Source organism: Scyliorhinus torazame, chromosome 13 (genome assembly GCF_047496885.1).
Source record: "Scyliorhinus torazame isolate Kashiwa2021f chromosome 13, sScyTor2.1, whole genome shotgun sequence".
Classification (NCBI taxonomy): domain Eukaryota; kingdom Metazoa; phylum Chordata; class Chondrichthyes; order Carcharhiniformes; family Scyliorhinidae; genus Scyliorhinus; species Scyliorhinus torazame.
This window is the reverse complement of record NC_092719.1, coordinates 56,183,387-56,209,276: the sequence shown is the minus strand read 5'-3', so window position 1 is coordinate 56,209,276 and position 25,890 is coordinate 56,183,387. Positions and strand designations below refer to the sequence as shown.

General features: G+C 44.2%; 1 protein-coding gene across 15 annotated transcripts in view; it reads right to left on the bottom strand.

The window, feature by feature from the left end:
• anks1b (ankyrin repeat and sterile alpha motif domain containing 1B) overlaps positions 1–25,890 on the bottom strand; it is a 1,303,035-nt gene that overhangs the window by 205,736 nt on the left and 1,071,409 nt on the right. For 13 of the 15 annotated variants that reach the window (XR_011934063.1, XM_072471544.1, XM_072471547.1 and 10 more), the window contains 3 exons: positions 8,063–8,727; positions 5,092–5,164; positions 1,274–1,380 (listed from right to left, as the gene is read on the bottom strand). Coding sequence is in view for 14 of the 15 variants with exons in the window: in XM_072471544.1 (XP_072327645.1) it covers positions 1,274–1,380; positions 5,092–5,164; positions 8,063–8,727 (845 nt within the window). In the remaining variant the exon portion in view is untranslated. Of the gene's footprint in view, positions 1–1,273; positions 1,959–5,091; positions 5,165–8,062; positions 8,728–25,890 lie in introns of those variants that run through there. The other 2 variants (XM_072471562.1, XM_072471563.1) reach the window with 2 other exon arrangements.

Here is a 25,890-nt window from a genome sequence, read left to right as displayed (position 1 = left end):
CACACAATTCTCTATTGAGCTCTGGGCAGAGGCTGTTGTGTAATGGAAGTTGTTTATTTTCGTGTCAGACTTATGGTTTGAAAGAATGGAAAATGAATCAAAAATTAAATTTAATATTTTAAATTATACTAAATGCACAGTATAACGGAGTAAGCCAACTTGAGCACCAGCAACAAATATCCTTCCACTGAAATTATATATAAATAAGCTGTAGAATTATAATTCTGCTTTATGAACAAGACAAATACAAGAAACAACATACAATTTTGCATTAATCCAATTTATCTACATCCATTTTAAAAATCAATCCTGGTTCCAGCTTAGTGTGGGTAGGAAAGATTATAATGTAGGCATTCTGTCAGTGATTGACACTCCCTGTAAGAAACAGCTAATTATAGCTGGTCTCCTAGTAACTACAATAATTGCTTTCTCTCTCTCTCTCACTGAAAGTCACCACATATTTCTATGAGTTGTACACAGTAGGGGGAAAAATGCACTAAAATTATTTCTGTAAAGCAGGTAGAAGAGAACGTATTGGTCCTCTGCAAGTACTGAGAGGCACCTTCCAATGTGGCTCAGACAGGTAACTTCTACTTTGTTTTAATCACAAATTTGATCATCGGAATGGACTTGAGTCAACAAAGTTCGAATTTTACATTAACTTTTACTTTATTGCAGAATATAGATGGGCAATTCTAAAATGTTACAACAATCCCTTAAACCTAAGATTATTGGCCATTGAAATCTCACATATCTTACTATTTTCATCATTATAACATCCAAGTGCTTTGTTAGTTAGTCACAAGCAGCAAAACTTTTAGGTGTGCACATTTGCACAGAGTTCAATTACAGTGTTCATTTGTACATTGTGCAAATGCACATTTCCAAAATAACTTCTTTCCAAAATCTAAACTCTGAATGTTCTGCAGCCCCAATGGAGTGCAAGATATCATACATAGTTACACACACATGCTCACACTCAACAGGAATATCAGTTATGCTGCAATAGAAACTGATATATCCATCGAGGTTAATTGTAGACAAACTGATGCTTCCCTCGGTCCTTTTTGAATAGATACTTAGAGCTTTACAGTATTAAGTTTACTGGGCCACTAAGGTCCACAGTTGCTGGGGCAACAGTACAATGGATGCAGGTCATGATATAATGGGAATAGGAAAAAAAAAAGCAAGGGAGGGAGGTAAGAAGTAGCATGGTCTTGAGAAAACATCAACTGTTCATGCGCAAAAAAAAATAAAACAGAAGGTGGCTTACCATGAATTGGATGTTGTCAAATCCGTTTGCCAGCAGGTGGTTCTCATACTGGGGGAGTCCTATGCTCTCCAGCCACCGTCCCACAGTCTGAAATACAACTCTGGGTCCTGTAAGAGGTTGAATGGGAAGACGCTTCAGAAGTGACATACCATCAATCCGGTAATAGGGGCATTCCGAGGTTGAGAGGTGGCATTGCCACATCGTATTCCTCGGAATGTGACTGTCGAATGAGCCCGCCAGCTTGATAGCTTTTGTGGTGCACAACTCTGTTGATAATATTCTCAGTAGCTTGACTAAATGCTGGAACGCTTCTCACAGCCAGCAGGTATTAGAATAAGATGTGGATCCAGCATGCCAAGGTGTCTATCTATCTATATATAGAGAGTACTCTGCCTAAAGAACACATCAGAGAGAGAATATTAAAAGCAGGCTAGTCCCTGAACGTGTGAATGTCGCAGTTCTCCACGGTAAGCACTGCTCTGCCAGTAGCTAGGATTCTTTTTATCAAGTACTCCCACACTCATCAGTATGCTGTACCAGTCTTCATGCTCCCCCCCCTTCTCCTGTTCATTGCCCAGCCCAGGCTACACCTCACAGTCTCTATAAAGGCCATCAGAAAACCAGATTTCTTTGTCTGCTAGCTGTAAATCTGTTGCTGATGCAGATGCTGATGCTGTTCCCTCCTACACACAGATACGCCAACCTTGAATGATGAGTTCAGTTAAAACAAATGCAGGAGATACCACTGTACAAAATTCTTCCGTCTGCTTTCTGTAAGTGCTGCTGCTTCCTCCTCCACAAAACACTGAAAGCGCCAGTCCACAATATGATGTATAAACAATATCACAATTTAATACACTTCCAATAGAAATACTAAAACTTTTATAAAGCAATGAACATTTTTCAAATCTTTTATGGGGGGGGGGTTACACCAACAGCTTGTTCAAGGACACCTTTTAACTTTTCATTCAAATAGTTTGGCCTCAAAGGAAGCTACACAAACTTGAGTTGAGAGTATTCACATTAACATCTGTTCAGACCTCTGTTTAACTGTCTTAATGTATATCATATTGCATCAGAACTGCCTTTCTAACAGTGCATGACAGAGCAAGAAACTACATATCAAACTGAACAACCATTTATCATTTCATAGCTTCTCATGTTATTCTTCATTAAAGGGGGAATCACAGCTATTTTGGGAAGGGAAGGTGAATGCAGCAGCTGTGATGAATTTGATGGGTACCTATGTTTTCTTGATGCAGTGGCAAATAACATCATGGTATAAAAAAAAAGACAGTTTTCTCATCTAATAACAATTACTTGCATTTTATACCACACACAAAATTGTCTCCAGGCATTTCATGGGGGCGTTGTCAAAAGAAGTACTGCCGCCTAACTCAAAGGTGGTGATACTAGGTGTTGGGGGAGGAACTTTTGAGGAGAGCTGTAGACAGTGGAGAGAGAGATAGAAAGACAGAGGGGTTTAGAAGGAATTACAGAGCTTCAAGGCAAAGTGACCGAAAGCCACAGCCACCAAGGATGGGGCGAGAAGGAGCGTGGTGGTGGTGGTGGGTGGGTGTGTGTGTGTGGGGGGGGGGGGGGGGGGGGGGAGAGAGAGAGGGGGGTCAGGGAAAGGTTTGCAGGGCTGGAGGTGGTTACGGGGATAGACAAGGGTGGCGCTGTGAAGGGATTTAAATGCAAGAAATAATTTAAATAATAATAATCTTTATTGTCACAAGTAGGCTTACATTAACACTGCAATGAAGTTACTGTGAAAATCCTCTAGTCGCCACACTCCAGTGCCTGGTCGGGTACACTGAGGGAGAATTCAGAATGTCCAATTCACCTAACAGCACGTCTTTCTGGAGTTGTAGGAGCAAACCGACGCACCTGGAGGAAACCCATGCAGACACAAGGAGAACGTGCAGACTCCGCACATACAGTGGCCAAAGCCGGGAATCGAACCTGGGACCCTGGCATTGTGAAGCAACAGTGCTAACCACTGCACTACCGTGCAAATTCAAGTCTTTGGTAAATGGACATCAATGTAGGTCAATGGCAAAAAGAGTGATGGCAAGCAGGACGGGTGCCAGTTATGGTATCGGCAGCTGGGCATTAATATTAGGCATGGAATCTTACAGCACAGGACGGGGCCAATCAACCATCTTATCTTGCATTGGCTCTTTGGTAGAACTATCCAATTAGTTCCACGTTCCTACTCTTACCTCATAGCCCTATAAATTTATCCCCCTTCATGCATTTATCCAATTTCCTTTTGAAAGTTACTGGGGAACCTGCTATCAACACCCTCTCAGACAGGGTGTTCCAGATCACAGCAAAACACTGTATAATTATGTCACTACTAGTTCCTCTGCCAACCATCTGAAATCTGTGTCTTCTGATTGCGAACCCTTTTGCCACAGGAAACAGTTTCAAGGTGTCATAACTTTGGACACCACTATCAAATCTCCTCTTAACCTTCTTTCTCGGAGTTTGCACATTCTCCCCGTGTTTGCCTGGTTTTCACCCCCACAACACAAAGATGTGCAAGGTGAGTACATTGAACACGCTAAATTGCCCCTTAATTGGAAAAAATGAATTAGGTACTCTAAATTTATTCTTAAAAAACTTATTTCTCAAGGGGGAACAACCCCAGGGTTCTCCAGCCTCTCACATACCTGAACTCCCACATTGCTGGTACCATTGTAGTAAATGTCTCACTGCACTCCCACTTAAACTGTGGCAACCTTACTCAGGTTTGTTGCGTAGAGTTTAATATAGTAATCTAGCTGAGGCTGAGGGCATGTTTTAAAAAGGTTTAGCATATATTTCTTGCTTTTGCACTTTATGTCTTTGTTCATAAAGCTACAAATCAGGTATATTTTCAACAGCCTTTTCAATTGTCCTATCACCTCAAAAGGTTTGTGAACATCCCCAGATCTCACCGTTCCTATGCCCTCGATAAAATTGCACATTTTGTTCATTTGCCTTTCTTTATTCTTCCTACGAAATGCAACACTCACACCTCTCTGCATTAAATCTCATCTGCCATGTATCTGCCCATGTTGAAACACTAACTCTGTTCCTCTCTCCACAGATGCTGCCAGACCTGCTGCGTTTTTTCCAGCAATTTCTGTTTTCATTCATCACTACTCGCCTGGTTCCTGAGAGTTCATTTTCCATGTTGCCAATGTCCTATTTATCCCTTGGGCTTTAATTTTGCTTAAGTCTATTAAGTGGCTCGTTTGCAAAAAGTCAACATATACAACATCAACCACACTACCCTCATCAAACCTCTGCGTTACTTCATCAAATAACTTAATCAAGTTAGTTGAACATGATTCACCTTTAATAAGCCCGCACTGAATTTCATTTATTAGCTCATATTTTTCCAAATGATGCACACTCTTAACAAAGCCCAGGAAGAAAGCTCTTTCCCTGAATGGAGCACGGATATATAAATGAAAACACTCTGAGAAGTGCCTTGAGGAAACGTATTATGCATTAACCATAAAATAATTGTCTTCATGAATTTTTATTAAAATAAATTTTTAGAGTACCCAATTAATTTTTCCAAATTAAGGGGCAATTTTGCATGGCCAATCCACCTATCCTGCTTTGGTGTTGTGAGGGCGAACCCACGCAAACACAGAGAGAATGTGCAAACTCCACACGGACAGTGACCCAGAGCCGGGATCGAACCTGGGACCTCAGCGCCGTGAGGCAGCAGTGCTAACCACTGTGCCATCATGCTAAGCGACTGTCTTCATGAATTTAATGCAAATGTAATTGTGTGAACTTCAGATGTTGTTCCTTACCTGAAGCATCATCATGCTTTCCTTTCAGGCCTGTATTGATCCCAGCTCCTATGGAGCTCATGATTTTATCAATCTGCAAAGAACATAGTAAAAACCATTAATCTCTAAGCGGCTGCTTCACTGGCTCATCCTTTCCAGAGCTCTGCACACCTGCAGAAGCAAAGACTGTGTTCTGTTCTGATTAGGTTCGCCATGGGATCCATTATAACTGTTTGCTCAGCTTTTGTCTTAGTTACATTCCTCTCCTCAAAAAATCCTGCATGCAACTATATGCATAGAATGCATAGAAAGTGCATGTTATACCTATAAGCGGAAAATAATTGATGACTAAAATCCTCAATCCTTGACGAGTTCCATGATTCATTGGCCACAAAAAGGTACAGTCCTTCCCATATGCCACCAATTAATCCTGGAAATCATAAGGATTGCTTGTAACCCTGAGGAAAACATTTGCACAGTTACACAAGTCTCTTTACAGAGCAGAAGTTTGCATGGTGTAACCATACATTTGTCTTCCTCAATGTTTTTACCCTCACCACGGAAACCTTGAATCAATCTTTAATGACTACTTCTGTTCGAAATCCAATGATCTATTCAAAAGTAAGTAAATGTGGGATCCTGACACTGTACTGAAGGTCAAGAGGAGATTTTCGGGTTTCTAAAATTATGAAGCAATTTGAGATGCTAATAACTATGGGAGCGATTCAGCCAAAAAATATCTAAGTGTCATTTTGGGTGAGATCCAGACCTAGATTCATCCACACTTAGTTATTTTTCTGGGCCTTGGGTGCATTCTCCCTGGTCTAGCCCACACTTAGAAATGTTTTCAGCAGTGGGGAGCTGAACCTGCCAGCGAGACTGGCTCCTCAGAGATCAGGGCATCAATTTGAAAGGGTGCACTGATCTCTAAGTGAGCTTAAGGGACCCCCACACCCCAACCCACGGGTAGTGCCACACCCCGCAGACATGGGCATTAACCCCCCCCCCCCAAGCGAGGACACTCCTCCCTCATCACCCCCAAGCTTTATGAGACCACATCATACCGCCCCTTCAACCCCCCTGACTCTTCATACCACCCCCAGCCATGGGCATAGCTCCCTCAGGACCAGACCCTTGGCAGTGACAAACTTGCAATTGGACATCCTGGCACCTAGGAATTGCTCCTGGAATCCTGGCAATGCCAACCAGGCACCATGACAGTGCCAACCTGGATGCCTGGTTGGCACTCCTACGGTGTCCAAATGCCAGGGTACTGCCCTGCCCTGTCCCCGGGGGGCTCCAATAGCCTCCAGGACCCCTGAGTGGCCATCACGTCTGGTCTCTGCTTTTGGAGATCAGTACTAATCAGCACCTGGTTAAGGCCTCACCGATGCGGCGGGTGACACCCGGGCACCAGGTGAATGTGGTGTCAGCATATGTTAACAAGCCAGCGAGGGTGTGATTCAGATTGCGCCGGCAATGCATGTCAGGTGACTTGCAATTGGCTCATGACCGGAGCAAAGCCCGATTTGGGCCTCTCCTCTGTTTCACCCACCGCGTCTGGTTCCGCGCCGGGCATCACGCGGTGTGAATCGCGCCCTATTAATTGGGAATTGGTTCATCAATTTAGGGTCACAAAGAGAGGTTTGAAGAAATAGCTTTTCTCAACGTATTACTGAAGCAGTTAATGCTTTCCCACGGAGAACAAATGAGACTATTGCAACACTGAAGGGAGACCTGGATATACACTTGAAGAAAAGGATAATACAAGGTTATGGGGAAACAGAGCAGAGAAATTCACTCTTCAATTAATCTGGCAAAGAGCTGGAATCGATAATATGCACAAATTGGCTCCTTTTTATGTTGGAAACCTCCATAAATTCCCATAACCTAGGGTTGAAAGCAATGTAATATTGTCAGTGAAGAGGTATCCTGGCTAGGGGTAATGGAAATGCTGAATTCACCAATATGGAAATACTGGAATTAACAACGCCTCAAACTCATCATAACAGCAGTTACTTTGCACATTTTCTGCAAATTATCAAAGCAACTGAAATTTTCAACTTTTTCAGAAAGCATAAAATTACTTGAAAACTGAGTAATTCATGGTAGTGTTGTTCAGAATACTGCAATTTATTGAATTCATTAATCGGGTATTTTGCAGTGAAGATACCAAGGATGGAGTTATATATCTATTTTTTGACTTCCAGTGAGAGCATCAGGCCTTCAGCAGGTGAACCATTAATTGCCAAATAAAAGCCACCCATCTCTGCCCCAGAAATATGCCTTCCACTCAGTCCCAATTATACCTACTCCACTCGTGTGATTCCTTCCACAATCTTGTGGCTCTTCTCAATCAGACTGTCGAGCCTCGTTGTTACTGTTGAAACATGAGCTCTTTAGGCATCCACAAAGAGCTGCATTGATATTCCCCAAAGTGATATCCAATCGAAATACACAGCCAACAGCTAGGAGACTCTCAGCCTCTAATTCTGTGCTGAAGTGGAATACAGCTCCCAGGGGTGAAAAGACAGTATGCTAGCCCACACCACATGCTCAAAGTAATTTCTGTTATTCCCAAAAACTATTTCTCAAATTACATTTTATTAGTTTCAGAATGAAATTACAACTCCTGTGTGGGGACTGAGTTCCGATCCAGATTATTAAATTAATGACTTTTTAATGCATATGTCCAAGCAGGTGTTTATTGGACTCTGCATGTTTCAAGATGCTTCATACATTAACATTAATGCATAAGCAAGTTTGGTTCATTTGGTGGGCAGTGTACACTGGACTGCAGTTTACTGCATTAAATGTATGTCACGCTACCAAAAACTAGCCATCATTCACTCATCTATTTGGTCATTTTATTTGTCATTGCTTTAATAATCTCTCAGTTCCCCTAATACAAATTACAATTTAAACACTACGCAATCCTGGAATATCCACAATTGACATTTGGAACATATGGTACTTTTATAACAACTCTTACCTCTTCCCATTCAGCTGTGAAAGAAGGTGTTCGTTCCAGACATTTTCCGGTGCACTGCTTGTTTTCTTTACAGTAGTTTGAGACGGACTCACAGCGACTGTTCCTTGATTCTTCCTCAATAGGCGAACAAGTAATCAGGTTGGAATCTGACTTTGAAATGTTTCGGGCTAATTGTAACTCGAGGAGAGTCTTGCCTCCTGATCTTACCCTTCCTAAAGTGCATGCCCTATCCTCAAAGCCAAGCTTCTCTCCTGTGCTGCTTGTCCAGAGATCGTTATTCCGAAAAGTTCTGGTGCTGACTAATGTGTCAGTGTCAGTCTGGTTCACCTTTGTGTGTAAAATGGTTTTATAAAGAACTTGTGGTTTGCTGTCTTGGTTTAATATTGATGCATCACTGACAGCTTGCAGCCGTTGTGCCTCATTTGTTTCATCTGTGCATTGTAGTGAATTTGCTTTAATTAAATTTGGCTCTCGGGTTGGCCCTTTGATTCTCAAGGCGTTGTCATTGCTGAACTCCTTATTTGCTTTAGTGTACAGATGATAAGGGTTCTCTGGAGACTCACAGGCTGGGGAAGAGCCATGCAGTAAACCTGCAAACTGCTCAGGGATGTGTCCATCATGGAGTTCCTCTTCCGCAGAGGCTTCACGTTGGCATAGACTCTCCTCTGGCAAAGACAGGATAAGATGCAAGTAATTAACAGTCAAATACAAAGAATGAATAAAGGACAAGTTGCGTTTAATTAAAATGGAGGCATTTCTGCTGAGTGCCTTTACTGTAATAAGAAAACAAACAATTTACTCATCTCTCCCTCTTTCTATTGGGTGACATGATTTTTTTTTAGTAGCCCAGATAATGCTGGTGTTGGCTGCATTTTCATTGCCCCAGTCACAGTGAAGGATTTCTGAAGCAGACTTTGTAGGACTTCACAGTGCTGAAAGATTCTATGTTTGCTTTCGAGCTCCACAACATATTGAATTTGTACATTTACAATGCTCCACTCTTATTCCAACATAACCCAAATAACATCCTAGGCTCGAATCCTACCCATTACCCATCAGCAACACCATTGTCCCACGTTGAGAACAGATCGGGAACAATTCCCTCAGGCGCCAACATTTCATAAAAAGTGAGAAATAATCTGAAGATGGGAGTGGGCTGATTGTGCTCATAAAGATTCGAGAACAATTTATGAGCCTAACTGAACCAATTAATAAATGCAAAAAATTGTTTGATGCAAGCCCTGTTCCAACACTCTTCATTCATGCTTATTTTAAATGACAGCTTCCATGAACAGAATCATGCATCTATGAAAAGACACTTCAAATGTACCTCAGGACTGATCATTTCCTATTTGCCATTAGGTTATACTGGATATAGTATAGAAAGCCCATTGAATGCTCCTGAATTCTGAGACAGAAATACAAACGTTGACAACAATTTGCATTTATACAATCATAGAATGGTTACAGCTCAGGAGGCCATTCAGCCTGTCATGCTCATGCCCGCTCTGTGCCAGAGCAACTCAGTTAATCCGCTGCCCCTTTCCCTCAACACTGCAAATGTTTTTTTCTCTTCAGACAATTCTCCAATTCCCTTTTGAAGGCCATGACTGAATCCGCCTCCGCCACACCACCTACTGAATGAGGAGAGCATAGAAATCAAGATGACTGATATCGCGTGGACAGTTCCCATTGAAAAGATCAAGAGTGGCCAGAGGGAGGAGTCCAAAATGGTACAGGAATTCTGAAGGTGGAAGAAGGGATCCACTGTGCAGGGGGAAGACTCCGGGCCAAAGACGTAGGGTGGAAGATGAAGGTGACAGAGAAAGAGCTTTGCTCGACTCCCACAAGTCCCGAAAGACGAGCTGTTCGGTAATTTGGACATTCTGAATTCTCCCTCTGTGTACCCGAACAGGCGCCGAAGTGTGGCGACTGGGGGCTTTTCACAGTAACTTCATTGCAGTGTAATGTAAGCCTACTTGTGACAATAATAATAATTATTATTGTTGAGGTGAGGGCTCATGGGATGAAGCTGAGGCCTTTGGGTCATAGAGGTGAAAGTCAGAGAGGATAATAAATACAATAAAGGATGATATTTGAAATATCAGAGGACAGTAAATGGAAAGAACGATCCAGAAGGGCATTTGTATCTAACATCAACACAAAGAAAAGCTTCTGTTAAAGCGTTGGATGAGGCAGAAGATGATATGGACTGGGGACAAGGACAGGTCGAGATAGAGCATGTCAAAGTTGCTGAGGTAAATAGGAGCCAGAGACAATTGCAGAGGAAAGCTGTGGGAATGCAACGAAGCATTTGATCAAACGTAAGAAGGAAAATACAAAGCCATCAAGGTGAACAAGATAAAAGAGACAAACAGAAATATGATCGAAGAGAAGATCAGGGCTTCTTCAAGGTGAACACTCTTGAAAGAGTATTGGCAGTGAATTAAACACGAATGCAAAACCAAAATACTGTGAAATTTGAAATAAAAACAGGAAATCCTGGAGATACTCACAGATGAGGGAGCATCTCAGGCTAAAACTACACACTACATTTATCGTAACATATAGGGTTAAGCAGAAACTAAAATAAGTTTGTGGATAAAATTATAATACATTATTTAAAGTGTTCTCATACTTTTATGATTTTATGAGATCAAATTAACAAAGGCTAAATTTTGACAGTCCTGTTTTGGTATTCTTAAAACCACATTCTGTTATGACAATCTCAAAGACAAAATGAAGCATCTTGGACATGACACAATTTGGAGTAGGTTAGATACTCAAGAACTGCTAAATGATGTGGCCAATATATCATGTCTATTATAATGACTAATTAGCAGAACAATCAATGCAGTTTGCTATCTCATTGAAAGCTCGCGAGAAAAAACAATGGCCGGAAGTTTCCGGACGTTCCCCTACGTGGGTTTCCAGTGGCGTGGGTCCATACAACGGGAAACTTAGAACATAGAACATAGAACAATACAGCGCAGTACAGGCCCTTCGGCCCACGATGTTGCACCGAAACAAAAGCCATCCAACCTACACTATGCCATTATCATCCATATGTTTATCCAATAAACTTTTAAATGCCCTCAATGTTGGCGAGTTCACCACTGTAGCAGGTAGGGCATTCCACGGCCTCACTACTCTTTGCGTAAAGAACCTACCTCTGACCTCTGTCCTATATCTATTACCCCTCAGTTTAAAGTTATGTCCCCTCGTGCCAGCCATATCCATCCGCGGGAGAAGGCTCTCACTGTCCACCCTATCCAACCCCCTGATCATTTTGTATGCCTCTATTAAGTCTCCTCTTAACCTTCTTCTCTCCAACGAAAACAACCTCAAGTCCATCAGCCTTTCCTCATAAGATTTTCCCTCCATACCAGGCAACATCCTGGTAAATCTCCTCTGCACCCGCTCCAAAGCCTCCACGTCCTTCCTATAATGCGGTGACCAGAACTGTACGCAATACTCCAAATGCGGCCGTACCAGAGTTCTGTACAGCTGCAACATGACCTCCCGACTCCGGAATTCAATCCCTCTACCAATAAAGGCCAACACTCCATAGGCCTTCTTCACAACCCTATCAACCTGGGTGGCAACTTTCAGGGATCTATGTACATGGACACCTAGATCCCTCTGCTCATCCACACTTTCAAGAACTTTACCAAGTTCTAAGAAACTGCATTGACAATTGTGAGACCAGAAGATCCTGCCACTGGACAATGGCAGGCCACCTTTGCCACGGCAAAACGCGCCGGGGGGGAGAGAGAGAGGGGGGGGGGGGGGGGTTGTAAATTCCGTCCAATTTCTATTTTAGCCCAAGATAGTACAAAATCGTTTTATATAGAATAACTTCAAAATATACAGAATATAGAGTATAGGAACAGGCTACTTATCCCAACCAGTCCATGCATGAGCATCCTCCATCATCTAACTATCAGCACAGCCCTCAATTCCCTACTCCTTTACATATGCTTATCTAGCTTTCTCTTAAAGGCATCTATACTATTATTTGTCTCAACTACTTGTGGTGTCGAGAATTTGAGTTCTACAGCACTTCCTGGAAAGAAGAATTTCTTTTGGACTTTCTATTTGATTTCTGGGTGACTATCTTATATTGGTGATGTTTAGTTTTGCTCTTTGTCACATGCGGAAACGCTGAGCTGAATTTTCCCTGCCCATTCGGCTTTGGGCTGAGGGATCGGAGGGCTGGTGATCCGGAATATTGCCGGCAGTGGAATCTTAGTGGAGTGATCTCTCTTACCAGGTAACTAATTGAACTGCTTAATGATACAAAAGCAAATTCCTGAGGATGCTGGAGATTTGAAATAAAAACATAAAGTGCTGGAAAAACTCAGCAGGTTTGGCAGCAACTGTGGAGAGTGAAACAGATATAACGTTTTGAATCCAATATGTCTCTTCTTTGGAACTGAGTTACTTAATGGTTGAATTGAGGGCCACCAATATTTGGCCATGCTAAATTGGTCCTTAGTGTCCAAATAGGTGCAGGTTCGGTGGCGTTACGGGGATAGGGTGGGGGTGTTGGCCGAGGTAGGGTGTTCTTTCAGAGGGTTTGTGCAGACTTGATGGGCTGTATGGCCTCTCTGCTCTGTAGGAATTCTATGGTTCTATTCTATGATTCTATGGGATGACATTTACTGGAAGGAGGTTGTTACCAAAGAACATGTGTTCATATACCGAGGGTTCAGTGCCTCCTCGCTTTGTGTTGTATGCAAGCACACAGCTACTACTTAAGCTCTGCACATCCCTTGTTGGAAGTACTGGGATAAGGTGGCTGTCCATGTGTGGTCAGGAATACATTCACATGTTTTGTAGAGAGCTGTACTGCTCATAACTTGGTTGCTGAGGAGATTGTAGGACCGTTTCAACAACATTCATAAATTGTTGGACAAGTAATTAGTAGCTACCCTTCTTGGGGGAGGTAATCATACTGTTGTTTGAGATTGCTGTTACTCCACAAAGATATGTCTGACTACGAAAATTCAGAATCAACTAGGAACAGAAAGAAAAGCCAAACAAAGTTTGCACCTGTTTGATGTGTCATTACAGAGCGAGAGGAGGAGGAGAAAGAAGAAAGTGGAAAGCGAGTGGAAGAACGTAAGGGGAAGAGAGAGTGATGGAGCGCGGTTGAGAGAGCGAGAGAGAGAGAAAGAGAGAGAAAAGTAACCGTCCAAGTGAAATATATGTGACGCAGGTCAGTGCAGTGAGCTGTGAGCAGATCTGGGAAAGTGAGACATAGAATCATAGAATCCCTCCTGTGAATCAGTTGTTGGAATCAGTATGTAGTAAATAAGCCAATCAGATGAGACTAATGCTAACGTACATTTTTAAAAAACATATAAACGTAGATTGTTCAATCTTCTTAGGCCCACCTTGATTGATTTGGGTAATAAACTTCAAAACAATTTTTCTTCATCTTTCAAATTAAATGTTGTTCAATATGTTGTTCTTTAAGGTCTAATTTCTCAAGGATAATACTTCATGAAATATGCACCCTATTGCCGCTAATGCAAACAGAGAGAAATATCACATTTAGGATATAACGGATTTGGTTCTTATTCAGCTATCCATAGATGCTGTCTTCTGTAAAAGCGCTCATAGAAATTTTAGACTGATTACATTCTTGACCTTGCTGTATGTTCCTAAGCAACCAAATGGAAGTTTTGGAAGAGACAGTTCGGTATATTTCCAATGATGTCAGAAATGCAGACACACAAATTATAAGCCCAGTAATAATAGAAAATGTTTAACCTATTCATATGGCATTCTGTTTTGTTCTATTTTAATGGTGGTTTTAATACGCAAGCCTAATCTGTTTTTGTTTTAAATTTCAAAAAGGTGAAGACACTTACTTTTCAGGCACTCCTGCCACATTTGCTCATTTGCCACATTTTATGAATCCAAATGATTGAGTACTACACACAAATGTTATGATTAGCCTCAGTTTCTGTGTTACTCATGCACATGTCCTGTATTCCAGGGTCAATACATCACTCCTAGAATTCAGTTTTGACAGTCTCAGCAAACATTCTGATATTCGGTCAATGAAAATCCCTGAGTATGGTCCTAAATATAACCGAAGCCTAGACTGACATCCTCCCAACTGAATATGATAAAATGTGTATTTGAGGGTGGGGATAGCAATTATTTGGGGGAAACAAATCACAGTAGTACCAATGCATTTATTAAATTTCCACCAATTACCAATCTGATATATGCCATTCCTGTGTTAGATCAGTTTCATTAGTCAAACAATGCTGGTGATAAGAAACATGACCCATTTGTTACACTGCTGTAGAGATCTCCTTTATGACTAAGTGCGCCAATTATAATTGCATTATGAATAGATAGTCAGCAAGTGAGCTTGCACATTGTTAATTTGGGGTTTCTGGTGTCTCATTGCTTCTGCATCTTATGTCAGTTTGCACTGACATCTTCAATTTGAAGGTAAAAATTACCACTTTCCAGTTATTCCAGTTGACTTGGCCTGGTGCCCCATCAGCTACAGATGGCTTCATGGATATATTTGCATTTATCCATAAAGGCTTTCTGATCATGCTTAATTTTACCTTTTAATGTTAACCATTAGCACATTATTTAGTCATGCAGACATGCTCTTCTGAGATTTTTTAGTTTACACTGTCTTGTTTGATGTGACAAAACATGCCAAAGAGTGATAGGTTCTTGGTCCATGGTTAACCTTGTGGTTTTTTTTTTAATCGAAGCCAAGTAAATGAATGAAAAGGAAACAGACAGTGAAAGCTTGGAGGCGGAAATGTAATAGAAAAATAGTAGTCCCGAAATTCCCTACCATTTTACACATAATTGCAGTAACAAAAAAACTATTTTGGCAGCAAAGTTTAAGATAAAATTCTTGATGATATTTTGCAATGTAAGAAGTCTTACAACACCAGGTTGAAGTCCAACAGGTTTGTTTCAAGTCACTAGCTTTTGGAGCACTGAGGAAGGAGCAGTGCTCCGAAAGCTAGTGATTTGAAACAAACCTGTTGAACTTCAACCTGGTGTTGTAAGACTTCCTACTGTGCTCACTCCAGTCCAACGCCGGCATCTCCACAGCATATTTTGCAATGGCACTGTAGCTCCTGATTTTATACTCTCAATGTTTTCAGGGAGGGTTGGATATTTGTGTTAGGGGTGTGAAACGCAAGTCCTCTCCTGGCTTGCAGAATGCATATTTGACTCCTGACTGAATTTGCTCAGGATTTCTATTGTCTTACCCAGGGTTTGGGTTCTCAGGACAGCTTGTGATGGAGAGCGGGAGGAACATGGGTGCAAGAGGGGCTGTTTAGCACAGGGCTAAATCGCTGGCTTTGAAAGCAGACCAAGGCAGGCCAGCAGCACGGTTCAATTCCCGTAACAGCCTCCCCGAACAGGCGCCGGAATGTGGCGACTAGGGGCTTTTCACAGTAACTTCATTGAAGTCTACTTGTGACAATAAGCGATTTTCATTTCATTTTTCATTTCATTTCAAGTGGGCTCATTAAAAGGCTCATCTCGGTTCTCAGAGACTGCGTCCCAGCTCCCAATATTGTTTATATGTCCCCTAAACCTTGCTCCACACACTTGTACACACCCCATTGCCCCTCCATGCCACCCCATGCTTCCTCCATGTGGTTTCCAATCCCCAACCCACGCCATGTCCCCCATTTATCTTCCATAGCCACCGATATGCAAAGTACTCAGGAACCACACAATAGCAATGGGAATTATTTTAAATACAGGTGTAAAAAAACCTATAGCAATCTAATAAAACGATCATTTTACCCTCTTTCATTGATACAACAAAAAATGTATTCCTACAGGAAAATAAAGGTTTAACCACTTAAGTGGCCATTAAGTTATGTAAACAAAAAAACATGTAGTCAGAAACTACATCAAAGACAGATTAGGTTATTTCAAACTTTTTAAACTGTCAATCATTCCCCCATGCAGCTGTGTCAATAGACCACCTGTCGATCTAAGTATTTCAGTAGCTTCTGGAACTCAGCCAATTATACATAACAGCCACAGCTGTCAGAACATTTGATTGCAGCTACAAGAACCTGAAATTGATTCCAAAAAGATGGTGTTATATTCAACTTCAAAGCAGATCAAAGGTTGCAAGCAGGTGCCTAGAGGTTTTTCATTGTTCAACAACGGGGTCATTGTTTTCAAAGTAAAATATATCTGCATGTTTAAATCTGACAAAAACATGACAGGAAGAGTTTCCAAGCACATTTTTCGACAGTCTTGAAAGCATAACACTTTCTCCATTGGGAAAAAATACAGTAATGCATGTTAACAGTGCTGGTCAATGTAATGGTCAACATACCTTTGATGAATCACTGCATTAAATACAGATTTACATACAATATAAAATCTAATAGTGACACATGAAGATGTCAAAACTTACACTTACCTGTCAGAATGTACCCTCAGCAGACCTCCCGCTTTGTTCATGATCCTTCCAAGGAGGTACTTTTTGGGGGGGCTTCCAGAATTTAGACCAGCTCATGAAAATAGTGTGTGAAAGGAAATACAGTTTTCTGTCATCCTCACAATGGGGATCCCAATCTTGGAAGAGTCGTATGTACATTTGCACCCAGGGTCTTCCCGGGCTGCAAAAATGTCAAGTGAAAATGACACAGGCCTGGGAAGGCACAAGAAAGTTGTTCCTCCTGCAAAAGAAAGCCTATGTTCTGGGTTTTCTGAGCCAACTCCCACTTCCATGGGGAGAAGAAAATCTGGTCCAGGGTGTTAGACTAAAAATCAGAAAATTAAAGCCCGGTCAGCTGAGAAAGATTGAAATGGAGTTTTTGTGGGCCTCAAGAACATGGAAAGTTTTAATAATGACCTCTGCAGCTTGGATTGCTGTTTTGCATTGATTCTCCTCACGGTTTTCCTGACTACACAGATCTGGACTTGCTTCTCTGCTTCTGAGAATGCAAAACTACCAGGAGATTTCAATTCTCCCCTCTTCTCCCACCTCACCCCACGCAGTTCAGACTGAGGGCTTTCTAGAAGCAGATAATGGATGAATATGTCAGGTAAGCCAGTATCATGGAAGAGCAGAAGGACAAGAAATACAGAAAGGAGCACAGGAACAGTCTGGCGTCATTTAAGGAGATCACCTGATCAAATATCACCCTGCGCCGTCCTCCCCATAGAACATAGAGGCATCACAGATGTTAATGAAGGAGGTGATGACCACTCTTAACTTTTACAGCACATGGTCATTATATGGTGCCATGTTTGTTTGCTGTAATATCAACCAGGGTTGCAGTCATCAGATGCCAGCTGCGCTTTACAGAAGCGGTGGGTTTATTTATCACCTTGGGGTAACAGGAAGACTACAGTAAAATAGGGCCAGGCAGTTTTACAGGCTGTTGGTTTTCCCAAGGTGTGTGGTGCATTGTAACACCCAAATCGATTTGTGAGTTCCTACAGCAAACCCATCAACACCGTCAATAAGACATCCTTTCACATTTGTGAAGTGTTGTGAAACCAGTCATGGGATCTCCACCTGGACAGTTGATAGTTAACTCAACGGACAAAGCACACTTCCTCGCTTCTTCAGCAGCGAGCTGCTTCAATCATCCGCTGGAACACGACTAATTTCCACGCACCCCAGCACATTGGGCGGGATTCTCTCAGCCCGGGGCCGGGCCGGAGAATCCCCGCAACCGGCGCGAATCGGGCCACGCCGCCCCGACGCCGGCATGCGATTCTTCGCAGAGCGGAGACACAGCACCATTGGCGCCGGCGTGGTTGGCGTGGCGCCGGTCGGGGGCTGCTCTACGCGCCCCCCCCCCCCCCCCCCCCCACCCCGACGGTTCTCGGCCCGGGTTGGGCCGAGCGCCGTCGTAACAAAGCCGAGTCCCGCCGACGCCGTCCACACCTGCTCTTAGCCGGCAGGAACTTAGCGTGGAAGGGTCGGGGGGTGGCCTGTGGTGGTGGTGGGGGTTCCTGACCCCTGGGGGGGGGGGGCTCCGATATGGCCTGGCCCACGATCGGGGCCCACAGATTGGCGGGCTGGCCTCTCTGGCTGGTGGCCTCCTTTCTTCTGCGCCGGCCCCTGTAGCCCTGCGCCATGTTGCGCGGACCCTGTGGCGCCCAGTTCACGACAGGATCAGCAGCTGGAGGGGCATGAACTGCTCCAGTGCCGTGCTGGCCCCCTGTGGGGGCCAGAATTGCTGATCCTGAGGCCGTGTTGACACCGTCGAGAAAAACAACGGCGTTTCCGACGGCGTCAACTTTTAGCCTCAGGATCACAGAATCCCGCCCAGTTTTCCTCATTCCTCCCCCCAGTAAAATTTCAAGTGAGCTGACCCACAAGGTTCAGGTGGACATACTCTCCAGACATACACCAAACACAATTAATGTAAGTGAGTTATTCCAAGTTGCTGTAACGTTCATAAGCCTTTGGTCTCTTCGAGCATCAAACAATGAACAAAAATCCTTTTTGCCCTGAAACCAATTTCACAATGTAATTTCAGAAATGCATGTCTTTTACCTCTTGTTGATACTTCCCAGATTCTAATGGAAAATGTATCATAGATCAATGAATGATACTTCGCTTATGGATTAGTACCATCACTGGGCTACTAAATGTTGAATGTTAGAAGGCTGGTTGGTGTCTGTCTTTTTTTGTCACATATAAACATTGTCTTGCAATTAACATTGTATTTTCCAATTCCCACAGATAAAAGTCCACCTTATTTGGTTTTCCACTGGGCCAGTGACTGGAATGACGGCTCCAAAATGCAGGTCACATAATTATTGCCAAACTGACAAGTTTTATGAATAAGTTAGCCAATCAGATACTATATAACAAATGTTTTTTTAAATTCCAATTAAGGGGCAATTTAGCGTGGCCAATCCACCTACCCTGCGCATCTTTGGGTTGTGGGGGGTGAGACCCACGCAGACACGGGGAGAATGTGCAAACTCCACCCGGGGCCGGGATCGAATCTGGGTCCTCAGCGCCGTGAGGCAACAGTGCTAACCACTGCACCACCCCGATACTATATAACAATAACTAAACTTATATTACTGTGTTCCTGTCTACTCAACAGCACAATTTAAGAAGATAACTCCGATTTTGAGGGTCCGGCAAAAATGTGCAGGGTCAGCTCACAGGTAGCTTGGAGCAAGGGTCGTGCCACATTGAGTGCTGGGAAGGGCTTTCTCTAACTTAAGTAGCTTAAGTGTTTGACTGGCCCGGAGACATTAGCATGGAGTGAACTTAGATGGAATATGGCAAGGCAGAATCTCTTCAGGGCTGCAGCTCACCATTAAACAGGAAATCGCAATGAAGGGTCATGGGCTCAATTTTCACAAGGGCACAATAAAGTTATTGCTCCCTTTGATGGTGAGGTGGTGAAAAGGCTGGTGCACAAAGTGCATCAAAAGAATGATGATCACCTTCCATTAAAACTACAAATGCAGCTGTACCAAGAGATCTTGCTGTCTGGGCCATTTTAGTTATCCTGGTCCCTTGCATAGGACTGCAATGGATGTTTGCCAATATCAGGAGGAAGGTGAAATAAAGTATTTATCACTTTTTCACCTATTTTTCTTTGGGTCCCTCAGCCATGGCACAAACCTCTGTTGATAATTTTCCCCATCCCTAGGCAAAGTGTCACTTAAAGCATTATACACAACTCTTGTAAATTTAAATGACCCACTTCCATTGTACCCAGCCAGCCCAGCACTATTTTGTTGTACGTGGAGGTGGCAGCTGAGAAATGGCACCTCTATCCTGAAGCAGTGCCTGTCTGTTGGAGAGCTTAGCCCTAGTCTTCCAACATCCATCCTTCCCGGTGTCTCATCTCCCTCCATAAATGAGGATACCATGGACCTTGGGGAAAAGCCACTGATGTGTATAATAATGTTTCTGGGGTCAAACACCATCGACCATTATCATATACCACCAGGTTCATTTAAGAGGCCATGCTGCTCACATGGGTAATTCCTGGGATGCCTTGCACACAAGGAAACTCTGCAACCCAGGGAAACCTATGCACTGTGCCCAACTAATGCTTTCTTTTTTTCCCCACAAGGTAAGTGACAAAGGTGTTGTGTCTTACAAGTAGAGTTTGTCACTTGCTTGACACAATGTGTGTACTTAATGACTATCTCATATGATGGATGGCTTCTCCTTGCTGTGGTAACCTTCATTCCTATGGGAGGAACTGTCCCTGTTCCAGATGCTGTCCGCAAGTCATCATGCAGCAAATGGTGCGACTTCCACAGTTTGTCAAAGTGGAGATGGTGGCGATCGCGATTATAGTGGAGGGATTCACAAACTTGGACCTCTGGCGTTAAATATGGGAAATTGTGGCATTTCTTGGTTCCCTCTTTAACGTTGTTATGAAATCCATTTTTTTTCTGTGTTCCCGTGTGCTAGATTATGTAAGCAGACTATGGAGATTGCAATATTTTAAGGCACAGAATGTTCCACTGTTAGTTACATTCATTCCTGCCTATTAACATGGGTGGGACTCTCTTGGGATGTTTTGATGGTCCTACAGATCAGTTCAAGAGTCAGTGAGCAGTCGTTTTTTTTAGGCAGTCAGCCAGCAAGTGTCCCAGGCAAGGGACAAAAATCAGGGACAGCAACAGGCCCCAGATAAGTTAAAAGAAAGGAGCAGGGAAACTGGGAACAGAGAAAAGGCTGTGAACAGCAGACTTCAATTGAAGTGGGCTCAAGAGAAGCCTAGAAGATCCACAAAGATAGTCAAAGGTTGGCGACTCCATGATGTGGGCCGTTGGCGCAAAAGTACCACTTTGGAGCAGTGGTTTTCTGTTTGGTGCGACCAAAGAGCTGAAATTGTGCTTGTCAGCCAGTGTTTCAGTGTACTCAGGAATCCAGAGGAAAACAATCTTGGAAGGTGAAATTGAAACTCCACGAGGTTGGCCATCGTTGAAGCCGTCCAAGTTTGAACAACGCTTGGTGAGAATTCTAAGGCACGATCTTTTAAGGTGAAGATTGGAAACCTTCATGAGAGAGACAGAGTTTCAGTGAGATTGATTGACTCACAATGGAACTAAAGTCTGAGTTTGTTATTGAGAAATCCATGGAATTTATTTTGGTAGCATCTGTCATTTATTATACAGTGTGGTATATCTGACCACAGTTTTCTTGTTAATCCACATGTGCTTCATACATGGTATATAAGACTGATACTGTAAATTATTTTATCTTTTTGATCTTGTTACAGTAAAATTTATTTTTGTTTGTTCAAAGCCCGTGGAATCTTGTGGCTTTCTTCACTAAGCAAGTGTATTGAATCTCAAACTTTGTCTACTTTATTGCCCCTTATCAGATCTTACCAACAACTTGGGAATCTGGCTAAGTATCTAGACAACGTTGCTCTCTCATCTAAATCATGCACTGTGTTTAGAACTTCCAAATCAATACCCACCCCAGCACATCGTGCAGTGATTTTTGAATGGCGACAGCAACCAAGGAGAATGAAAGAAAGCACTGGGGACAAAATAACTCAAAATGACGGATTTCACAGCGCAACAATCTCTCGAACAAAATCGAATTGAAAGAGTCTGCGATCTTCTTCCTTAAAGAAACCTACTCCAGCAAAACGTGGTCGCAGGAGTAGCAATCTTATATTGACAAGGTACCTCAACAGATGTCAGAAAATTCAGCGCAAAACGTAATTTCAAACAATTATACTATTTGAACAAGGCCCATTCAAGTCTGTATACTAGAAAGCCATTCCCCACCACTAGCTGCCCCAGCCTAAGGTGTGAATCAGCTTAGGAATCTTGTGTATCCAATTTTATGATCGATGCACATGTGGGGCAACATGCTGCTAACGCTGGAAGAGGCAGTGGCACAGTGGTACTTTCACAGGACTAACAACTCAGAGACCAAGGGGCTCAAGTTTGAAACCCACTGTAGCAAATGGTGAAATTTGAATCCAATAAAAGCTGGAATGAAAAAAATCTAACAATGACCTGAGACCCTTGTCGACTGTCGTAAAAACCTATCTGGTTCACTAATGTCCTATAGGGAAGGAAATCCTGTCGTCCTTACCTGGTGTCTGGCCTTCACGTGACTCGAGACCCTCATCAATGTGGTTGACTCTTAAATGCCCTCTGAAACGGCCATCAAGCCACTCAGTTCAAGGGCAATTCGGGATGGGCAATAAATGCTGCCGCAGCCAGCGACACCCACATCCCATAAGTGAATAACAAAAATAGCTGTAACCTCGCAAAATTGGAGCCTGAAGTTCACACCTCCATGATTACGGGTACAACCGGGGGCTGCTTTAGCACAGTGGGTTAAACAGCTGGCTTGTAATGCAGTACAAGGCCAGCAGCGCGGGTTCAATTCCTGTACCAGCCTCCCCGAACAGGCGCCGGAATGTGGCGACTAGGGGCTTTCCACAGTAACTTCATTGAAGCCTACTCATGACAATAAGCGATTATTATCTTATTATTATTAATTTGATCAGAGGTTGTAAATCGAACCCCGCAGTCAGGTAAGGTCTCCCCAGTCTGATGGGAGATTATTCATTGAAATGGGAGAGTTACGTCAATTTAGAATAATTGCAGCAGTATAGGTGACTCCTATTTACCCAGGAGCTGAGATGTTTACTCAGTTCATTTAGAGTCTAGTGCAGGAAGACAAACTACAGGGAGTTGATGGCACCAATAACTTCGGTAAAAGATTTTCTCTGTAGACATTTATAAATAAGACATTTATGATGCTGATACACCAAGCGTACAAGGACATTCTCCCCATACCCTTCTGGCATAATGGGGAAAATTGAAGTGCTATTCTTTGTTCTGGGCATTTTTGTGCTCATCAAGGACTTTGTTTTTGGACATTCAGTGCCAGCGACAAGCACTGTTGGAGGTGGGTGCCTCAATTTTTGGCTGCAGAATAAAGCTGCTTCTATTCACCAATTCAGCAAAATAACCTGAAAGGGGGTACACAGCGGGGGTAGCAGGTTGCATGATCAGAATGGGAGGCTAGCCAGCTTTGAAGGAGGTGAGGCCTGCAGTTCAGGCAAGTGAGATAAGGTGCCTCCGTCCTGAGCATCTCTCCCTCCAGCTTTTAAGAGTTTTACATTTAAAAATTGTCATGATATTCAGATAAACACCATGGTGCAAACACACATACACACTGATGGACAGATCAACGGACCAATCAACATACACGCAACATCACAGCCAATCACAAGCAAGGGCACACGCACTATAAAACAGGGAACACCACAGTTCCCGCTCATTCCAGCAAGAGACAGCTCAGGGCACAGAGCTCACAGCAAGCCACTCAGACATTCACCATGTGCTGAGTGCCTCTCCAAGATAGTGTAAGGGCTGGGTCCACAGGTTAAAGGGTAATGAACGAACCACAGTAACAAGTTTACAGATAATGTTATTGATAGTAATAAAACAGAGTTGTACCATCTGCAACCATGTTGGTCCGTCTGTGTAGCAGAGCACCCAACACGACATAGTACCAGGTTTGGAACCCAGCAACTGTGAGACCTACCTACACATCTTCAGGAATCCACCATCCTGCGCAATGGACATTATCAGCCCGTCGCAGCCGCTCCAAATCGCTGGAAACCTCGGCGTCAACTGGAAGCTGTTTAAACAGCGCTTCCAGTTCTTCCTAGAAGCCACAGAAAGGGAGAATGCTTCGGACACCAGGAAAATCGCCCTCCTCCTCTCCATGGCAGGGCAACACGCCATCCACATCTACAACTCCCTGGTGTTCGTGGAAGGTGAGGACAAGACGAAGTACAAGACGGTCCTTCTTAAACTCGAGCAACACTTCAGCATCGAGGTAAATGAGAGCTTCGTACCTCTTCCAGCAGCGCCTGCAGGGTAAGGATGAGCCTTTTCAATCTTTCCTAACACACCTCCGTATCCTCACGCAGTCCTGCGGTTACGAGGTCACCTCCGATTCCATGATTCGGGACCAGACAGTTTTTGGGGTCACCTCGGGCACCCTACGCCAGCAGCTCCTCAAAATTAAAAGCCTCACCCTAGCCACCGCCATCGAAGCCTGCGCCTCCATGAAAACGCGACCAGCCGCTACTCCCAATTCCAGGCGGCCGAATCGGCACGGCAGGGGTCCTACGCGGCTGAATCGGCACGGCAGGGGTCCTACGAGGCCGAGCGGGTCCAGGCGATCGAATTCCTCCCGGCCCGGGGCCCGGACGAGGGTGGCCATTTTGCGCGCTTTCCGCGGCCTCCCGCGCTTGTACGCACCAAAAGAGACGTCGACGCAGAGGGGTGTGACGCACAGGCGCGCTCTACGCAGGACCGAACTGCGCATGCGCGATGGCGCAACGAACGCCATGACGTCACGACGTGCGGCAACTGTGGATCCGCACATTTAAAGCGGCAATGTCCAGCAAAGAACCGACAATGCCTCCGCTGTGGCAAGATGGGCCACTACGCTGCCTGCTGTCGAGCAGTTCAACCTGCCAACGCTCCCCAATTCCGCCAGCCTCTCAGGGACGTGCGGACCATTCAGCCTCCATACACCGAGTCATACCCTGACGATATACAGACCGGTGATACAGACGACCGGGAAGCCTTCCGTGTTGCGGTCATTGACAGGAACTGGATGTCCCCAAGCAGGACCCACCAGCCGATGCCAGTGAACAGTGTCAATCCGGGTGATGAATGGTGTGCCACCCTAACGGTCAACCGATCACCAATCACATTCCGTTTAGACACTGGTGCCTCCGCCAACCTTATTACATGGTCAGCCTTCTACGCCTTGAAGGTCAGACCACCGATTCGGCCATCCCGTTGCAAGATGGTCGACTACAACGGAAACGTTATCCCGGCCATGGAATCCTGCCAGCTCCAGGTGACACACAATGCATACACAGCATCACTGTCCTTTGAGATAGTTGGATCATCAAAGGACTCCCTGCTAGGCGCACAGGCGTGCAAGGTTCTCCACCTCGTTCAGCGGGTACACGCTCTGTCTCCAGAAGGCACATCAGACTTCCCGGATGCAGACTTTAGGGCCCAGCACCACTCAGGGACCGCCTCAAGCAGCAGCTGCAGGATCTCCAGGACCAAGGAGTGCTATCCAAGGTCACGGAGCCCACGCCATGGGTCAGCTCCATGTTGTGCGTTAAAAAGCCCTCTGGCGAACTCCAGATCTGCATCGACCCGAAAGACCTGAACAACAACATCATGAGGGAACACTACCCCATACCCAAACGGGAAGAGATCACGAGCGAAATGGCCCGGGCTAAAATTTTTACAAAGCTTGATGCCTCGAAGGGTTTTTGGCAGATTCAACTGGATCAGTCCAGCAGGAAGCTGTGCACCTTCAACACTCTTTTTGGCAGGTACTGCTACAACAGAATGCCGTTTGGCATCATCTCGGCATCCGAGGTATTTCACAGAATCATGGAACAGATGATGGAGGGCATCGAAGGGGTGCGCGTCTATGTTGACGACGTCATCATCTGGTCCACCGCACCACAGGAGCACATCAGTCATGTCCAGCGTGTCTTTGCTCGGATACGAGAACACGGCCTGCGCCTCAACCGAGCCAAGTGTTCTTTTGGCCAAACTGAGCTAAAGTTTCTGGGGGACCACATATCCCGGTCAGGGGTGTGTCCGGATGCAGACAAAGTGAGCGCCATTACAGCCATGCCGCAGCCGGCAGACAAGAAAGCAGTGCTACGCTTTCTCGGGATGGTCAACTTCCTGGGGAAGTTCATTCCCAACCTTGCCTCCCACACAACGGCTCTTCGCCACCTAGTGAAGAAGAGTACGGAGTTCCAGTGGCTGCC